General features: G+C 39.4%; 1 protein-coding gene across 9 annotated transcripts in view; it reads left to right on the forward strand.

Moving 5' to 3' along the window:
• The window catches only part of PCSK5 (proprotein convertase subtilisin/kexin type 5), a 464,350-nt gene that overhangs the window by 76,680 nt on the left and 369,736 nt on the right, over nucleotides 1–17,934 (forward strand). For all 9 annotated transcript variants that reach the window (XM_059924937.1, XM_059924939.1, XM_059924938.1 and 6 more), the window contains exon 3: nucleotides 4,678–4,791. In XM_059924937.1, the coding sequence (XP_059780920.1) occupies nucleotides 4,678–4,791 (114 nt within the window). The remainder of the gene's footprint in view (nucleotides 1–4,677; nucleotides 4,792–17,934) is intronic.

A 17,934-nucleotide genomic window follows, 5' to 3' on the forward strand; every position in this document is an offset into this window, starting at 1 on the left:
ATGTGGGATCTTCCCAGACCAGGGCTCAAACCCGTGTCCCCTTGCATTGGCAGGCGGATTCTTAACCACTGCGCCACCAGGGAAGTCCCAGGAACTCTTTATATTTGAGGGAAAGATCCGTTGTCCATGGTAGCAGCTATAAATGTTTCTCTAGTTTGTCTTTTACCTTGTTTATGAAGTAATTTTTGCCACGTCAAATTTATGTTTTCTGTAGTTGAATGTATCCATTTTTCCAAATCACTTTTGTGATTTTTATTATACTTAGACAAGCATCATCCACTCTAAGGTTATTTTTCAAAATTTCCTATGTTTCTCATGGGACTTATATGGGTTTATTTGTTTACTTTTACCTTTAAATATGATTCATTTGGAACTGATCCTGATTAAGATGTGGGAATGGTTTTAATTTTATTTTTTTCCCCAGTTGGTTCGTGTTTCAACATCATTTATAAAGTAATCTGTTTTCCCCCATTGCTTTAGGATAGCAGCCGTATCGTATACTATATTCTTACATATTTTCCGTCAGTTTCTTGACTTTCCATCCCATTCCATTGATATATCAATACCTGTAGACATTTGCTATCAGTATGTGTTTCAGTCATTAGCTTTAATATATTTTAATATCTAAAGGGCTGATTTCTCCTCACTGTGGAGATACTACATATTTTTTAAATTTCAGTTTTATTGAGGCATAATTGACATATAAAACTAAAATATTTGAAGTGTACCTCATTGTGATTTGATATATTTGATCTATTGAAAGTATCCCCCCATCTAGTTAACACATCCATCACTTCACATGTTTATCTTTTGTGTTTTTTTTTTTGGTGAGAACATTTAAGTTCTACTCTCTTAGCAAATTTCAATTATGCAATATAGTGTTATCAGCTATAGTCACCATGTTATTCATTAGATCCTCAGACCTTATTCATCTTACAGCTGTAAGTTTGTACCTTTTACCAACTTCTCCCTATTTCCCCCACCCCCCAGCCACTGGCAGCCACTTTTCTACCTTTTTTTATGAGTTTGACTTTTTTTTTTAGATTCTACATATAAGTGATACCATGCAGTATTTGTCTTTCTTGTGACAGATACCGTAATTGGTTTTCTGTTTATATTTATATGGTAACTTATATAATGTAGATTCATAGGCTAACATCCTCTTTTCTCTGATTGCTGACAAATTTCCTTCCCTGTGTGTATAGTGTCAGAAAGTTGGTAAATTCCAAAATCATGAGATATGAGTTCAGCTGAGACTGTGGGTAGGCTTCCCATAATCATCAATTAACGTGCTTTGCTTGACAAGTGAAACTGATGAAAGAGAACATGTTTAGACAAAGATTCTGAAGTGGCAAATGCCCACTGTTCACGTGGACCATGTAGGCAGGTGAGCTCTGTGAGTAGAGGGAGGGGCTGTCCTTAACACCCCGTACCACACATGTGGCTTAATTAATGGAGGCTAGATTGATTTCAAAGGTCTAAAGGTTTTTATACTCTGGCTTAAATGTAGATCCGTAATATATAGGAAATAGAACTTTTAGAAGTTAAACCAGTGAGGGAAAGCACACAGTTTTCCTTTTTTCCTGGGCTGACCATAGTTTTATGAAAATGAATTTCTAACTGGCTTTTCTTCGCACTGGGCTTCTTGGCAAGAAGTGAAATCTGTATAATGCATTACCTCTGAGCTTTTTTTTTTAAGGTCTCAAGGACAGACATATGGATAATGGTTTAAAAATATAAATATGCTCTTTCCAGTCATAGAAATCTTCAGACCCAAAGGGTGCTTTTCCCGCTTTCCCAAAAATGTAGGGCTATAGACTCATACTCATAAAACACCGAAACAAAATACATGGTATCTGACACTAAAAAAAACCAACTGTACTTTTCTTGAGTATTGCAGCCCTGTGATCAGACAGAGTGACTTATAGTCAAATGTAGATGCCAACTTGCTGTGCTACCTTCTAGCCACTGAGCCCTGTAACTAAGCATTTTTGTTTGGTAAAATTACAGAAGAGATGGTGTTTGGTGAGGTATTTTGTTCTATTTTAGTACCTATAGTTCATCCGGGAAAATGGCTGTCACTTGGTTTTCTCACATACTTATCCCATTTGTCCAGTTGTGCGTGTGTGTGTGTGCACGCACGCACACATGTAGGGAGAAGTACATACTTACAGTGTCATTGTAGAGACAGTTATCCACCCTACCCCATTGTAGACTTGTTCTGAGCTTGAGCCATCTCTTTATTGAGTCCACACGAGATCTGACACCTTCTGATTTGTGAACACATGTATGTTGGCAGTTCAGGATTTATGGAGGCTCTCTTAGGAAACACCACTGCCAATATATAATTAGCTTGAAAAGCATTTGGTCTAAACAGATCTGCAGCCTTCTTTTACCAAGTGTGCAAATATGAACTAGTTCCATCTTATTGGGATAAGTCTTAAGAGACAGTACTATAAGGACTGTAAATGTAATTTGCATAGTCAAAATTTTCATAAATGGTCTAATTAGTATAGTGATAGATCCTGCATCACATGTCATTCATGAAGATAATGACATTTTTATGAAGCGGAGAATTGTAGAATAATTGCTGAATATTCCTTGATAAAATTAAGTCCATCAAAGGCAAAAATTATCCTTAGTCATCTTTATATTCCCAGTACAGTGTCTGGTATTGAATAAGCACTTACTGCATATTGAATGAATAAATGACTTTATGAAACTCATTCCTCAGAAAGATTGTTTGAAATAAAGAGATTAAAATGTTTTCTGGAAATAGACAAAATACATGCACACTCATGCTTGCTGCTCCACTTTGATTGAGAAGGAAATTGATTTTGTTCTGTATTTTTAGAAACATGGTCACTTTAAAAATTACTCTCTTCATTTAAAAAAATTACACACATTTTTAATGCCCCATTAGTTTCAGTGTGATTTCTAAATAGCAGTCTCTTGGAGTAAAGAAAAAACAAGATCCTTATTAGCTTGCCTGACAGCTATTGTCCAATAGTTTAAAGAAATAACATGTAATACCTTTTATCCAGTGTGCACACGTGTGTGCATGTGTGTGTGACGTAGAATGATTCAGTGCCACTGAGTCATTGGTCTAGATTAATTAAAGCAGGAACAGAAAACTTTCATTTTCCAGTGTATTATTTTTTATTTATTGACTTTTCTCTGTACTGATAATTTTGCTTAAATTACCTAGCAGAAAATGCACATATATGATGCTTAGCTGTGATCCAAATCATAAATAGATCTTATTTAGGAGGCTGTGTGATTCTGTTTGCCTTGTTAGTGATGTAACTAAGAATTCACTATTTAAATTCATCTTGCATACCAGTCTTCTTGTTGAATAATATTTCCCAATATGAGAATCATAGAAATTTATTAGTTGGGCTTTTGGCCTTAGTACCTTGTTTATAGCTATGCATTTTGAGCTTGTTAATTGGTCCTTTAGTATTCCTTCTCCTCCAGTAATCTTTGAAGTAGGCAAGAGAGGTTCTGAAATCTTTATTGAATGGATAGGTATGGAATCACAGATCATAGTAGTGGACCACAAAGTATTCCTCACCCCACCAGTTTTTAATTCCTTTGTGGAGAGTAGAGATACATGGTGGAAGGGAACATTTTAGAGTATTACAACTGAATTAGCTATGGCCAGAACAAGAAATCAAACAAAGAGAATTTAGGAACAAATTGTAGAATGCCACCGGGCTGATACTGTATCTGAGATGCTCCGTTCAAAATGAAACATGCTTATACTTATATTGCCATAATGATAAACTGTTTTTAAAAGTACCCCCATTCATACCCATACCATTTAGGTTACAATTCTGTATTAAATTCATAGTTCCCAGTTGCTTTTTAAAAACTTATTGTGGCTAAATGTTAAGACTTTCTCAAATGTAGAGGGTTTGAATTTTGGAGCTGGCAGGGAACCTATGGCTCAGACAGTTGAGTGACTTCTCCAATTTTGTACCAGAGACAAGTCTAGGGCTTTGGTTTTCTGATTACCTGAATAGTGCTTTTTCCACCACTCTGTTGTAGGCAACCATTTTTTTAAAAAATTTGTGATCCTAGAGCATTTGATCCCAGGATGATTCTTTTAATTTGATGTGTAATCCCAGCCCATTTAAAATGTTTGATATAAACTGTGGCCTGTGGGCCAAATCCAGCCTCCCACCTGTTTTTATACATCTGGAACATAGTCACACCCATTTGTTTATGTGCTGTCTATGGTGCTACAATGGCAGAATGAGTAGTTACAACAGAGATTGTATGACCTGCAACGCCAAAGATATTTATTATCTGGACCTTTAGAGAAGTTTTCTAGCCCTTAGTATAAGGTCAGGATGAATAAATTAGCTTTAAAAATTAACACGATCAATTTGCAATAAATTGGGAGTAAAATATGCTTTCTGAAAAAGCTAAAGGGGTGAGCATGTTGTTGAGAAATATGAATGATCTGTCGTAAAAGACTGCAAAGCCTACCTGCATTAAAGATAAACTAGAACCAAGTTTCTAGGGAATCTCTATGCTCTGGAGATTCTAGTTGCCAGAATGAAACCTGTGACTTAAACAGAACTGACTCAAGATGGAAATGTCCCAGACTGTCATTTATGTTGTGCTAACCCTGATGGAACTTGAACACTCACCAAATGTCCTTCTTGGCAGGTGGAGTGGATCCAACAGCAAGTGGTAAAAAAACGGACCAAGAGGGATTATGACTTTAGCCACGCCCAGTCCACTTACTTCAATGATCCCAAGTGGCCAAGCATGTGGTATATGGTGAGTTTGCCTGGCCTGGGGCCACGGCATTGTGTTCTGTGTTGTGCAGGGATTGTCTGTTAGGACCGGGAGGACACAGAAACAGTGACCAGGGACTTTTTCCTGTTTCAAGATGGAGATTGATGGCCTGTGATGGTTTCTGGATCTTTTTTTGAACTTAGCTCTCTGGTTCTAAGGAGAAAAAAGGGAGTTCTGATTCTGAAGGTATTTCTGTTTGAGATCGTACTCTGGGTAGTAGCTTGGTAAGTTTGGGCGAGAAGATAGAAAAATATACTAAGGGCAGACACCCTGAGACCTAGCAATAGTTGTACTCATCTACTGGTACTCATCTACTCCACCCTGAAACCAGCCTGGTTAATGGTACTGGGTCATTGGAAATCATTGAAATGACTTTGCAAGTAGGTTAACAGATTCCTGACTTTAGTTGTCTAAACGTGCCTTCTCACTTTGGGTAACAATTTTTAAAACTAGACTAGGAAAAAAGCAGTTGAAAAGTATTTGACTTGTAGCTAGTTCATTGGTTCAAGCAAAAACTTTCAGTGAGGGAAATTTAACATATTGGGAAGAGTGATCTAGAAATTCACTTGATGTCGCCTCCTTTGAAACTATATTGACACTTCTGTAGTCTTAGGGTTTTATATTCATGATCCCTGAGAAATTGATTAGAATATGTTACTTACTCTTAATCATGAAATTCATGTTACCAATTTGCTCTATAATATGCAAAAGACCCTAACTTTTCTCTTTTTTGAAAATCTTTATTGCAAATTGTTGCCAGAGTTATCTCCTCCAATCTACCTTGCTTTTTACACTCCCTGACCCTGCTTCTCTACAAATCCACTGCATTCCACATACTTGTCTGATGCTTTTCTGCCTCCTTGCATTTCATTCCTTCTGCCCAGAGTGGTCTTTTGCCCTTCCCCACGTCTTCGGTTGAGGATTGTCCGTCCCTCAGAGCCCACACCCAAGGCTGACTATTTCATGTCTCCCATGTCCTCACCGGTCCGTGTTTGTCCTTCCTCTGCTCTCCTGGGCCCTCTATCTCTGCCACTCCTGGCATCCTTCCCTTGGCACTTTGTTTCATAGTTGTTGTATTTTTAAATCTCCTCTGTTACTTTGGGCAGGGGGTCACTTATATCCTCCCATCTGAGAATCTAACCTAGCACCTAGCAACGCTAGGAATTTGTGTTTATTTGGAGATGGGTGAATGTAGCTGACATTTCTCCCATTTTCCCTTTTCTTAGTTTTACCTGGAAGTGGAAGGTTGTGGAAAGATTTTGGACCCCAAACAGAATTTTACACAGAAAACTCTTTCATGCGTAAGGAAAAAAAAAAGGAGCCATAAAGCTAAGTTCAAAGGGAGGTGGGACTCTGAACAGCATTTGAGTAGAAATCACCTGAGGGGACAGTAAAACACTTGACAACTTATTAGCTCCAAGACCAAGAAAGAGTGAACCACAAGGGAAGGCATTAGAGGGAGTGTTGGCAGGAGCTAAGGAGCTTTGTCTGTGCTGACAAGATGATAAGGATGTAATGGGATTAAGAGATAGGATGCAAGCAAAATCCCCCTACACCCCTGTTTATAAGGCTGGGGAGAGTGAGCCCCTCTTTGCCTTACATTTCTTTTTGCAAGAAAGAACCAAATTGCCGTCTGCACGTGTCCCACTGGACAGTGGAAGTGTACAGCAGCTTTCCCCTACCCTCTCCCCACTCCAGCAGGGCAGGTTGGGCTGTCGTAGGAGCCATGGCCAGGGTGATGCCAAAGGTCTCAGTGCTTATAGAGTGAGATACCCTCACTCCCAGGAACCACTGCCATTTCTTTGGAAATTCTCTTTTGATGTAAGGAAAGGTTGAGAGGGAAGAGCTTTTGTTTGGCCATTTAAAATATTGGATGTTTTTCAACACATATTTGATGGTAATAATTCAAATAGGTAACATTCTTTGAGCACTTACCACATTCCAGGCAATGTGCTCATACTTTATTTGTGCTAATATTTTTCTAATGTAGTGTGAACAAAAGTGTGCATTAATATTGGCCCCGTGTTATAAGAGTGAGAAATCTGAGGCTCATAAAATTTAGGCCACTTGCCTAAGATCACCCAGCCTGAGAGTGATGGAGCAGAGATGCCAAACCAGGCAGACTGATGGGAGTCCAGGGGATTAAAGTGGCATCCTATCCCCATCCTTCTACTATGTACAACCACCATCATAAGGAAGACACTACTGCAACCCTCCAGGAACTTCTAATCTATCCATGGAGAAATAGCTGAAATACAAGGCAGAATGGTGGGTGCCATGTAGGATGGGCAAAGTATCTTGGGGACAACCAAACTTCAAAATACTTCAAAACTTCCTATTACATACATACTGTTCCCTTAATGAAAAGGGTGGGAAATAGGTTACACACCATATGTTTATCTGTCAGGAGTGGTGACAGAATAGGAGTCAGAACTTCAAATCTGCAAACATGGATTCAAATCCCCATTATTTCGCTTACTACGCCCACGATTGAATCAGTTAAACTCTCGTCAGCTATAAAATAAGAGTATCTAGCTCTTACGTATGAGTTAGCTATTGCTGCGTAATAAATTACAGAGCTCAGTTTTTAAGACAGTGATCTCCTGGGTTCCGTGGGTCAGGCATTCAGACAGGGCCCAGTGGTGGCGACTTCTCTGTTCTGTGATGTCTGGGGCTTCAGCTGGAAGACTCAAAGGTATGACTAGAGCTGGAGGGTCCACTTCTAAGGTGGCCTAGTCACGTGGCAGGTTCCTCACCACGTGGGCCTCACCGTGGGGCTGCTGGAGTGTCCACTCGGCTCCATGGCTCCGTCTTCCCCCAGCGCAAGTGATTCAAGAGGTTGCGTCAGAAGCGGTGACGTCTTTTATGATCTAACCCCAGAAGTCACAGTTACTTCTGTAATTTTCTCTTGGCCACATGTATGAACTCTGATTCAGTGTGTGAGGGAACTACACAAGCATGCGTATACTACTAGGAGGGGAAGATGGTTGGGAAACTGGTTACCATAATGAAGTGAAATACTGCACAGGAAGCCTTTAGCACACTGCCTGACACTAGAAAACTCTCAATAAATTATAATTGTGATTATTCTTCTCTTTTTAATTACAATACATGCTGTTTTCTTTTTATCTGTTGTTTTAATTGCTACTAGTTGAAGGGGGGTGTGATCACATGTGCAGTGGGCATCCTTCAGAGTGCTCTGGTGACGTGTCAGTGACACAGTTGGGGAAGGTGCTGATTTCCTTCTTCCTTTTTCTGAGCCCTTGGCCCTGCTGCAGTGTTTCTGAGGGCTGCTTGGTGAGCCTCCATAGGGTCCTACCTTCAGCTCATTAGCCTAGGCCTGGTCCTGTCAGTCTATATTTATCACAGGAGAACAGAGATTAAAGAATGGCATGAAGTGTGCCTGAGTGTCTCTTTTAATTAATTTAAAAGCTTTGCCCCTGTCACTCCTCCCTTTGGAAACCGGTATGTGAAACCATTATGTCTAGCCTTGAGGCTTGGGCAGTATATTCAAGGAAAGGTACATATTCAAGAGTTTGTTATGGAGACGACAACTGTCTAATTACTCCTCTGACCTGAAACACTGTGCTTAGGCTTCCAGGAGTTGGGAGGGTCTAGGCGTAGAAACAGAGCTCGCTTCTCATTGCACTGACAGACGCCAGCATCTCCTCTTTGTCAGCATGGTGGCAAGCACTGAGGATTTAGGAAGACATGATTTGTGCTTCCTAAGAAGATCAGTAACGCAGGAGAGGAATATATAAGTGCCAATGAAAGTTTGCTGGGCCAACGACTCCTCCCTAAACGTTTTTCTGGGATCATGTGCATACACCCAGCTCCATGGGCTTTGGGTTGTAATTTTTGCTTGTAGATTTGCTTCTTCCATTAAAACGTCCTGAGTAGATTTTAATGGATATCCAAGCTTGGGTCCCACTATCAGAGATTGTTATTTTTGGTATAGAGGAGGGCTTAGGCAGTAGGATTTCATCAGAATTCCCTGGTGATTCTAGTATGCAGCCAGGAGTCCTGAGTTATTCACTGCCCGTGTCTGTGGTAAATGCTAATCAAATAATAGATGAGTAAACTGGACATCTGTGATCATGTAGAGAAAATAATTGCTCATGTTTATTGAGTCTTTGTCAAACATTTTGCCAAACTTTCACATGTATAATATTATCTTATTGCCAGTGTTCCAGTGAGCTGGGAACTATTATTGTCTTCATTTTACACTGAGGAATAAAGCAGAGACAAGTTAAGTAACTTGCCCAAAGTCACACTCTTTACCAGGGGCAGATCCTGGTATTCAAACCCAGTCACTCTGACTCCAGAGGCTAGACTTCCAACTTCCGAGTCCCTGGACCTCGTACTAGCTGGCATCAGAATCACCTGGAGGGATTGCTGCCCACCCCTCTCACGCCCCCCAGCGGAGATTTGGGAATTTGCATTTCTAACAAGTTCCCAGTTCAGCTGTTGCTGTTTGACTCTCAGGACTGCTTTGAGATCTCCGTGCTCTATCATATTTTCAACAGGAGGTTTATGTGAACACAGCTGGCCTCCATCTTCCCATTATCAGTTGGAGGAAGAAGAGCTTTTTAAAAACTTATGAGACACTTTAAAGTGCACTTGGTCGATTTAATTTGTTTCTCTTGATCTTATACCTTTTTCTTACAAAATTTTCTATTTGGGAAGCTGGCAGCTTTAATATAAGAAGATATTTTCACTTTACTTGCACTGATTGAGAAATATCCTTGGCTTATATAGTCTTTCAAGATGTTCCACAGACAAAGGATATCTGATAGGAAAGGTTGTGAAGATTTGGCCAAGTCTTTGGGAACTCAGTGTAATAGACATGGTTTTAATGTACCCAGCTGGTATAATGGACCATTTTGACCCCCTGAAGAAAATTCAGTTTGACTCTAGAGATAACAAGGCTAAGATGCCTCCTCAAGGGTCTGGGAATGCCAATTGAGCAAATTCAGGGAGTTAAATTTTTTTAAATTGTTACAAAATATTTAAGACATACAAAAATTTGAAAGAATACCACAAATGCAGGTCCACCCACCCCCAATCTAAGGAATAGAACATTATGTATACAGTTGAAACCCCTTGTGAATCCTGTCATAATAGTGTCCCTTCATCCCTTACAGAGTTATGGCAGATGCTGCATTTGTAATACAGAGTTGGGGGGGGGAGGGAGTTTCCCTTTGTTGGCAGGATGTTTCTCTTTGTGGGAGGGATTATTCAATTTATAGTAGATTTTATATTTTCTGAAGTCATCCCGAAACACATTCATACATGAAATTTGTACTCAGGCTCTTGACAAAGAGTCCCAAGAAGGCAAACTGGAAATGAAACTTGGAGGAAAATATAAGTTTAATAGAATAGCTCTTTTATTCCTTTAGTCATGTAAATATTTTATTGCCTTAGGAACGTGTTATAGCATTGTACAGTATTTCTTGTCTAACTGTTAAGAACTAATACTGATTTTGGAGAAGCCCATAGTAAAGAACTTAAAAAATTTTTTTCTCCTGCCTTATGGAAGGCAAGCTCAATTCCAAAGAGGAAAGCAAAGAAGGCCTTGTGCAGTCTTGCTATTTGATTCTCAGACTGTAGTAGTGAGTATGACTAGTATTCTTTTTTTTTTTTAAAGGAATTCCTTTATTTTTATTATTTATTTATTTATTTATGGCTGTGTTGGGTCTTCGTTTCTGTGCGAGGGCTTTCTCTAGTTGCGGCAAGCGGGGGCCACTCTTCATCGCGGTGCACGGGCCTCTCACTATCACGGCCTCTCTTGTTGCGGAGCACAAGCTCCAGACGCGCAGGCTCAGTAGTTGTGGCTCACGGGCCTAGTTGCTCTGCGGCATGTGGGATCTTCCCAGACCAGGGCTCGGACCCGTGTCCCCTGCATTGGCAGGCAGATTCTCAACCACTGAGCCGCCAGGGAAGCCCATGACTAGTATTCTTAACACAGAATTTTTTTAATGAATATTGGGTGGCCTACTTAATATGCATTTTTTAAAGCCAGGTTTTAACAAATGGGCTCACTTTTTGTTGCACTACCTCAAATTTCATGAAAGCTCTCTGGGTGGTTTCTTTGAGGAAAAAAAATCATATTTGTAGATCAGCAGAGTGAAAATTAGCTGAGTTCGGCTATGCGTGTGAGGTATATCTGCCAAAAACTATGAACTAGCTAGGATAGTAATTGTGAAAAATGATTGTAAGCCACATGGTTCTTTCTCAGCCAACTGGATGGTATTCAGTTCTCCAAGAGTGTGAGGCATTGCTGTTTCTGTGATTGGCACACATTTTCCTAATGACTTACTGTCATTTGATTCTAATAAAATCTGGTGGAGTTTGTGGCATTATTGTCCTGGCAGCTTGGAAATCATCCTTTTACAACACCCCATTTAGCTGTTTTAATTGAAAATGCAACATGGCATAAATCTGCAACCATGTGGCCCGTCTTGACGTAAGTAGGAGGGCTTCTGAGAAAGGATGGACTCCAGCCAGGCAGCAAGTGATTTCCTGGTAGGAACTACTGGGGGTTGAGATGTGGTTTTGGTGGACCAGTGTTTGCTTCGAACTAGCTCTGTGTCCTGTGGAAAGGTATTTTAGCTCTCTCAACCTTAGCTCATCTGAAAAAATGAGGAATCTGGACTAGATGCTTTCTTGAGTTCATTCCTGCTTGAACCTCCTCTAGGTCCACATGGCAAGTTGAACTGGAGAGTGCGTCTTAGACAGACACATACCACCAGTAGGCCCAGGTCTTGATTTCCAGCTCAGACCCACCCCATGAGTTCCTGACTGTTGTATCCCATGCTTTTGTTTCATAACTACTTCAATCTCAGTGTGTCCCCTTGTTGGGGGTCCCCAAGGCCACCCCCAGATTTGGTGATTCACTGGGAGGAGTCACATGATTCAGCATAGAGTCATACAGCTATGATTTATTTCAGTGAAAGGATACAGTGCGAAATCAGCAAAATGAAAAGCCACATGGGGTGAAGTCCAGGGGAAACCAAGCTGAAGCTTCCAAGAGACTTCTCTCAGTGGAGTCACACAGAAAGCACTTAATTCCTCCAGCTTGCATTGTGACAACATATGTGAAATGTTGTCTACCTGGGAGCTCGTGAGGGACTTGGTGCTCAGGGTTTTTACTGGGGGTTGGTCGTGTAGGTACCCGGTGCCTTCCATGTACCCGAATTCCATACTCTCAGGCGTTCAGCACAAACCGTATTGTTTGTGTAACCAGTTTAGACACAGTGAGACATACTTATGAAGAAATGGTGAGATCCCTCCCCAAACCCAAGTTCCCAGATGCCCGCCAAGTGTATCTGGGGAGCCGAACGCATGAGTGCCTGAGTTGGAATAATGCTCCTCCTTTATTAAAACTTTGTGTTCACTGAGTGAATAAATTAACACCAAAGAAAAATACTCATAAGTGATAATTCCAAGAAAAAGCAAACTTGAATCCTAAGTGTAAGTCCATATTTGTTTCACAGCCTGGAAAATCCCAACTGAATGAAAGTTCCTATGAGGCAAATGTTTATTCATGTATGCATTCATTCATTCATTCATATTTAGCAGAGATTTATTTTTTCCCAGTACTTTCAATGTCTTTGACACCAAGGATAAAATAGTAAAAGGTGCTTTCTTTTTTATTTTATTTTATTTTTTTACATCTTTATTGGAGTATAATTGCTTTAAAATGGTGTGTTAGTTTCTGCTTTATAACAAAGTGAATCAGTTATACATATACATATGTCCCCATATCTCTTCCCTCTTGCATCTCCCTCCCTCCCACCCTCCCTATCCCACCCCTCTAGGTGGTCACAAAGCACCGAGCTGATCTCCCTGTGCTATGCGGCTGCTTCCCACTACCTATCTATTTTACATTTGGTGGTATATATAAGTCCATGCCACTCTCTCACTTTGTCCCAGCTTACCCTTCCCCCTCCCCGTGTGCTCAAGTCCATTCTCTATGTCTGCGTCTTTATTCCTGTCCTGCCCCTAGGTTCTTCAGAACCACTTTTTTTTTTTTTTTTTTTTTTTTTAGATTCCATATATATGTGTTAGCATACGGTATTTGTTTTTCTTTTTCTGACTTACTTCACTCTGTATGACAGACTCTAGGTCCATCCACTTCACTACAAATAACTCAATTTCGTTTCTTTTATGGCTGAGTAATATTCCACTGTATATATGTGCCACATCTTCTTTATCCATTCATCTGTCGATGGACACTTAGGTTGCTTCCATGTCCTGGCTATTGTAAATAGAGCTGCAGTGAACATTGTGGTACATGACTCTTTTTGAATTATGGTTTTCTCAGGGTATATGCCCAGTAGTGGGATTGCTGGGTCGTATGGTACTTCTATTTTTAGTTTTTTAAGGAACCTCCCTACTGTTCTCCATAGTGGCTGTATCAATTTACATTCCGTAAATGGTGCTTTCTTTAATGAAGAGTAAGTGGAGCATTTTATGGGCAGAGGTTAGGGTAGTTATAGGCAGTTTGTCTGCTCAGTTGGTGGTAGTCCACTGAGGGTACCAGTAGCAGAACCCTAATTGGAACTTGCTGATCAACTCACGATGATTGTGATGACTTCACGTGATTTCATTACCCCATGTGATGTTTGTGATGGAAGTCAGTATATTAGAGGTATTAAGTTAACCTATAATTAACTAGTCAAAGTGCTTCTAAAAGAGACCAATAAAAAATCACTTCAGATAATATTCATTTTTGCCTGGTGCAAATTATTACAACCTTTATTAATTTCCTTGAGCAAGACATAACTTATTCCATACTGGTAGTTTATCTTCTCAGCTTTACTTTCAAAGAGTAAAAGTATGTCTGTAGTCTGGCCCTTTGGGCCTGACTCTAACATGATGAAGGGTCTGTTAACATAAAGTTGTTTTCATCAAGATTTTAGTGATTTTTCTTTAATTAGTAACGCATTTTCTGCTGGAGAGCAGATAGCATTGACCATTGAACTAACTTAATCTGTGGTTGTCTTCTTAACATGTTGATTCAAGTTCTTTTATCAAAGTTTCTCTGAATTCCTCATTTCTTATTTACTTTTCACCCAGTATTGGGATTAGTTCTAGTGATCAAGGCACATTTTTGGTTGATTTTAACATATTTCTTTGCCAATGAGTAGGGTTCTCTTAGTAAGTACTCCATAAATGTTTATGGATATGAAGTGAGGAGAGAGTTGGTCATTGAGACCAAATTCACAGAACTGAGTTTGGCTTTTCCTGAAAGGTGATGGTGCCTTCAAGTGTCCTGTGTTGATAATTCAATTCTAAAGTTATCTGAGAGGAAGGTGTCTGGAATGCTGTTTTTTCCTTTATTTTAGTTGGCAGTGAACTTGGCTGGGAAGTTAATGGAGTAAGAAAAATAATTCTTAGCAATCCAGTGATGAGAAGAATCAGAAAGAAGAAAATGCCTAAATTGCCTGGGGAGGAGAAAGTAATAATCATCTTCAAATAGGATACACATGCACTTCAATGTGATTTTTCCAGTTTCTCAGATGTTAAAAAAAAAAAAAAAAAAAAAATCCTTGGTAGACTATCTCAGCCTTGGGTATGGAATTCTAGGCTAGCGATAGGTAATCTAATATGCAGATGGTATGGGCACCAAGAGCTGCTCCATACCAGATGAAATCAAATTATACTGAGGCAAGTAGAATAAAACTATAAATTCCAGAAATAGGATTTGATTACTTAATTACATAGGTCAGAATCAAATTGGGTTCATAATGCAAAGATGCTATTCTTTATGGTAGATGATGTGGACAAAGTACAAAATGCATTTACTGATGATTCTTTCCTTGATTAAAAGGAGGAGAACCCGATAAGAAACCTAATTTCTTCCTTTATGCTAGGAAAAAAAGAAAAACTAGTCAGTTTACATGGTGTCTATTCAAATATTTGGTACAAAACTTACAGAATAATCTTAAAGACTACTTGGAAGAAATGTAGCTTTGTGGGGCTTTCTTTTCTGTTTTAGTTTTCTGGTGAGGTGAATTGCATGTCTTGTAAAAAGCCTACCAGGATAGAAGTTCTGATCCAGACGTACCGAATTACCATGTCTCAAGCAAAGAAAAGAAAATTATGCCCAGGTAGCATAGGACTGTGTTCTCCTAATGATCTCTTTGCGTGGTTTCCTGAAATTTAGTTAAATTAGTGTCTTAAAAACTTGATGTTTGGGTTTGTTACCTAGTGATAGAGAAATCATCCTTATCTTTTAGTGAACTTAAAGAAATTCAGCAGGACTCTTAGGAGTAGTAGGTTAAACATAGCAGGTATACATATTTTTTAAATGTCATTCCTATTCTGTAGAAATGTTTTATATGCCCATTCTCATTTTGCTTTCATGCCTGTGCTCCGTAGCCCAGGCCCTTCTGCTTCACATCCATGGACTATCCAGAAAAATATGCTGTGTATGTTTCTGCAGTTAGTACCTTGAATGTGGTCTTTAAGAAGAAGATACTGAAAAACAAGAAAACCCTCAAAGACCACCAGATTGGGAAGGGCCTGAAAAATAACTTAATTGAAGCTCTCAGCTCATGCTCAATACCCACCCTGTATATTTTCAGTCACCAGAAATATACGCTACTCAGACAGCCCTTTCTTTCCATAATGAACAATTCAGTTCAAAAACACTTGCATGCAGATTATCAGAAACTTGTATCCCTGTTACTCCACACACACCCGATGGTCTAGATTCCAGGTTGTGTATCACATCTGATCCCTATTTCACCAGCTTTCACTACAAATATTACAGAAAAGCAGGACTAGAAACATTTATAATTGTGGAAGTTTGTCCAAGAAAATGAGAGATTAAGGAGATCCGTAATGATCAAACCTGATACACTCTGGACAAGTAAAAGAAATGTGCAGTGAGCAAATCATTTAAACTAGTCATACACACTAATGAACACTGAATTAGTTCTATCCTCCCAGGACTTAAGAACTAGGAGTTACCATAGAATGCTCAATAAAAGCATTAATTCAATGTGTAACAGGAGGGAAAATGTAGGAAAGCAACAGGAAATGTAATTCCCACAGAAAAAAGTAAATTGATAATTATTTTATTTAATCAACAACATGAATTGAACTCCTCTTCCGTATCAGGCATAATTCAACCTGCTGGGGATACCTTTGGGACAAAGTGATTTCAAAGGAGAGTGAGTAAGAGGTAACTGAAGTGCACAGGGCATCGTGAGGCTCAGGAAGGGAGGTCACCCCACCCCAACAGAAATCTTGGTATTGGGTGAGCATCTTTGTCATGCAGGTTCCTTGGCAGAGTGAGTGAAGGCAGCTGTTGAGAAGCCCTCACCAGAGAGCCTTAAAGAAGAGATAGCTGGCTTGCCGCCTTAGCAAGGGCAACGTGCAGTGTCTGTGGACAAGGCGGTGGGTGGTCTGTAGGTGCTGGCTTGGCTTCCTCTTGGGTCCTGGTGTGCCTAGATGGCAACTGCCTCTCCCTGGATCATCTTGAAATCTGTCATTATGTCCTGAGCTCTATGCTTTGTGCCCTTTGGGGCCTAACATTTTGATTATTTTTTTCTTTAATTTTGCCTGTAATGTTTTACCCCCAGTGTTTTGTTTTGATAAATACGAAATCTATAGACAAATGGAAAGAATAGTAGGAACATATACACATTGCATTCACCTGGATTTAACCAAAAATTAATATTCTCTCTCTCTTTGCACACACACACTTTTTCCCCCTGAATTTTGAAAAGAAGTTGCAGACATGGTAAAAATACACCCCTAAATATTTCAGGATGCCTCTCCTAAGAATGGTATTTTTCTATATAACCAAGGTACCATTCTCACTTCTAAGAAAGTTAACAGTGATCTTATCCAGTTTACTGTCCATATTCAGATTTCCCCAATGGTCACAAAAATATTTTTAATAGATCTGTGCCTTTTGATCCAGAGCCTAGAATCATACATTGACATTATTTGTTCTATCCTTTTATCTCCTTTAATTTGGAAGAGTTGCCCTACTGGGGGTGGGGAGTGGTGAGGAGTGGTCTTTCATGTTGATGATTTTGACGAGTCCAGGTTGGTAGTTTGTAAAATAACTCACACTTTGTTATTTGAATGTTTGTTTGATGGTTTTTCAGGACTTTAGAGGGATAAAACATTTTTGGTATGAAAACTACGCAGATGAGATACCTTTTTCAGTGATTCATATTAGGATGTAGAATGTTAGAAGTTTCATTTTTGGTGATGTTAAATTTATTTCTTTGGTTGGTTGAGGAATCTCTAGATTTCTGCTAGATTTCTCCATTGTAAAGGTACATTTTAGCTCTCTAATTAATAGGAAATTTGAGGGGTAATAGTTTGAGACTTGTGAATTACCTTGTTTCCTGTCAACTTTTCCCCAAGGTTTTAGCACCTATTGATGATGTCCACCTAAATTAATCATTAGATCAGTGGTCACAAGACGATGATTTTCTAATTCTGTAATCCCTTCTTCACTCCACTTACCTTTTAATATCATTATGAGTTCATGTACTCTTTTAAAATGGAATGATTCATTACTGACATTATTTGTTTTTTGGTTCTTAAATTGTCCCAGGTTTGGTGAGTGGGTAACTTTTCAAGTTGACTGAAGAGTCCGTTTGAGAAGACCCCCATCATTTTTTTAGTGCTTAGTGCTTTCTCCTTTATGGCACAACAAAATGTTCACCTTGTATTCTCTCTGCCTCAGACCTAGAAATAGCCATTTCTCCAAGTAGATGGTTTCCTTTATTGAGGAATGATACTTACAAGTGAAGATTCTGGTGGTAAGGGTGTCCTTGGTTGTAGGCTCTTTTTCAGTGGACAGAGCCGAGGGATGTATATCTAGAATTCCTAGTGTTACCTTAAATTCTAATCCTAGAGCATGGCTTCTTCTTCTTCTTAGCCCATTTCATATTTCTCTCCCCTCCCCACCTCGGTGAGAACCATGGTTCTCATCAATATCAACAAATGTACTACTGCACACACAAAAACGTATTGGAATTACTACAACAATGCCACCGACAACCACAAACCTACTTACGTAGAATTCAAGATTTCTTTTTATTCTTAGAATATATCCCACTGAGGCAATACAGTCACACTACTTGAGTCAAA

This window comes from Balaenoptera ricei, chromosome 6 (genome assembly GCF_028023285.1).
Source record: "Balaenoptera ricei isolate mBalRic1 chromosome 6, mBalRic1.hap2, whole genome shotgun sequence".
Taxonomy (NCBI): Eukaryota; Metazoa; Chordata; class Mammalia; order Artiodactyla; family Balaenopteridae; genus Balaenoptera; species Balaenoptera ricei.